The sequence below is a fragment of the Poecilia reticulata genome, unplaced genomic scaffold (genome assembly GCF_000633615.1).
Source record: "Poecilia reticulata strain Guanapo unplaced genomic scaffold, Guppy_female_1.0+MT scaffold_1173, whole genome shotgun sequence".
NCBI classification, from domain to species: domain Eukaryota; kingdom Metazoa; phylum Chordata; class Actinopteri; order Cyprinodontiformes; family Poeciliidae; genus Poecilia; species Poecilia reticulata.
Window position 1 is genome coordinate 1 of NW_007615912.1, and position 1,313 is coordinate 1,313.

Genomic DNA, 1,313 nt, shown 5'->3' on the forward strand with positions numbered 1-1,313 from the left:
AAAAAAAATACCTTGTGACTGAAAGTCAGGTGATTTGTTTACAGGTTCAAAACAGCACTTTGATATAGCAAGGCGTGAAGTTTTGCTTTCACTCTAGAGTTTTAGTTGATCAGATAAGCTGAAAGCTAATATCAAATGTGACTCATTGTATTCATCTTTAAACCCCTGTGWGGACATTTTAACCCCAAACTCTTTATAATTTAAAAGAAAAGAATGTAGGAGCCAGTACCTTTTAAATTCTTAAGAAAAACAGGAAATTAACATTTGCACTATCTGATAAGACATCTCTCTCACATTACCTGGAAAWCTAAAATAAATTGCAATATAAATAAAATAAAAATTGTAGTCTACCAGGTTGCACAGTAAAAACGATTAAAAACAAGCCATTGGAAAAGARTGAACACCAGATAACAGTGCAGCAAGTTTAATATAGATGGTAAGAATTACACCCCAGTAATAATATCAAACTGTAAAATGAGTAAAAATCAGACACTAAACTGTCCTTCCTGGGTTCCTCATTCTGTCTACTGTACAATCGGAATCAGAATCAACTTTGTCGGCACAGATTGTGTGCATAAAGAAGGAATTTGTCTTTCTCACTCACACAACATACAGCGAATAAACATATACATTTTAGAGAAAATAACTTGAGGAACAAACTGAACAATGTGTACATTGATGTATTTACTGCCATTGTTTTATAAGAAGAAGCAAAAGAGAAAAGCGGGTTGTGTTCGTGCAAATATGCACGTTTTGTTTCACAGCAGAGTTGTTACAGTGGTCATTTAGTTTGTTAGAGCCTGGGGGAAGAAACTGTTTCCGTGGCGGCTGGTTTTTATAAATGACACTGACACAACAAGTTCCCAAGAATGAGGGAAGTCAAGATTTAAACTGTTTTTAAAGTAGACTAAGACTGTCCCTCTTTGTTGTTTTTTTTGCTTTGYTTTTTGTTTGCTGTTTTTTCAGAATTGGATTTGCTAATCAAAACTGTGTTTTAAAGAATCCATAATTGCAGTGAAATACCCCTGTCTAGAGCCATATTTTATTACAGATCTTACACTCTGTACAACACGGTGTCTCTCGCTTCTTATTGACTGGAAATGGTGATAAATATTTGTGCTGCCCCCTCAGACAGTGATGCCCTGGGCAGTGATCCGTATCATCCATATTAAAAAAATCAACCCTAATGATGGTATTAATGACCGTGTTTCTCACAGCGCAGTGTGAAAAAGCTGTAAGGACACCATGTGGTGGTTCCAGCAGGGTCTCTGCCTCCTGCCCGCTGCTCTGGTTGTTTGGACGGTGGCGTCCTT

The 1,313-nt window shown here is 36.9% G+C and overlaps 1 protein-coding gene across 1 annotated transcript in view; it reads left to right on the forward strand.

Annotated features, from left to right (window-relative positions):
• The first annotated feature begins 20 nt into the window (after window positions 1-20).
• The window catches only part of LOC103461360 (DNA damage-regulated autophagy modulator protein 2-like), a 5,349-nt gene continuing 4,056 nt past the window's right edge, over window positions 21-1,313 (forward strand). Inside the window, exon 1 of the mRNA XM_008403666.2 lies at window positions 21-1,307. Coding sequence (XP_008401888.1) covers window positions 1,246-1,307 — 62 coding nt within the window. The 5' untranslated portion in view covers window positions 21-1,245. The remainder of the gene's footprint in view (window positions 1,308-1,313) is intronic.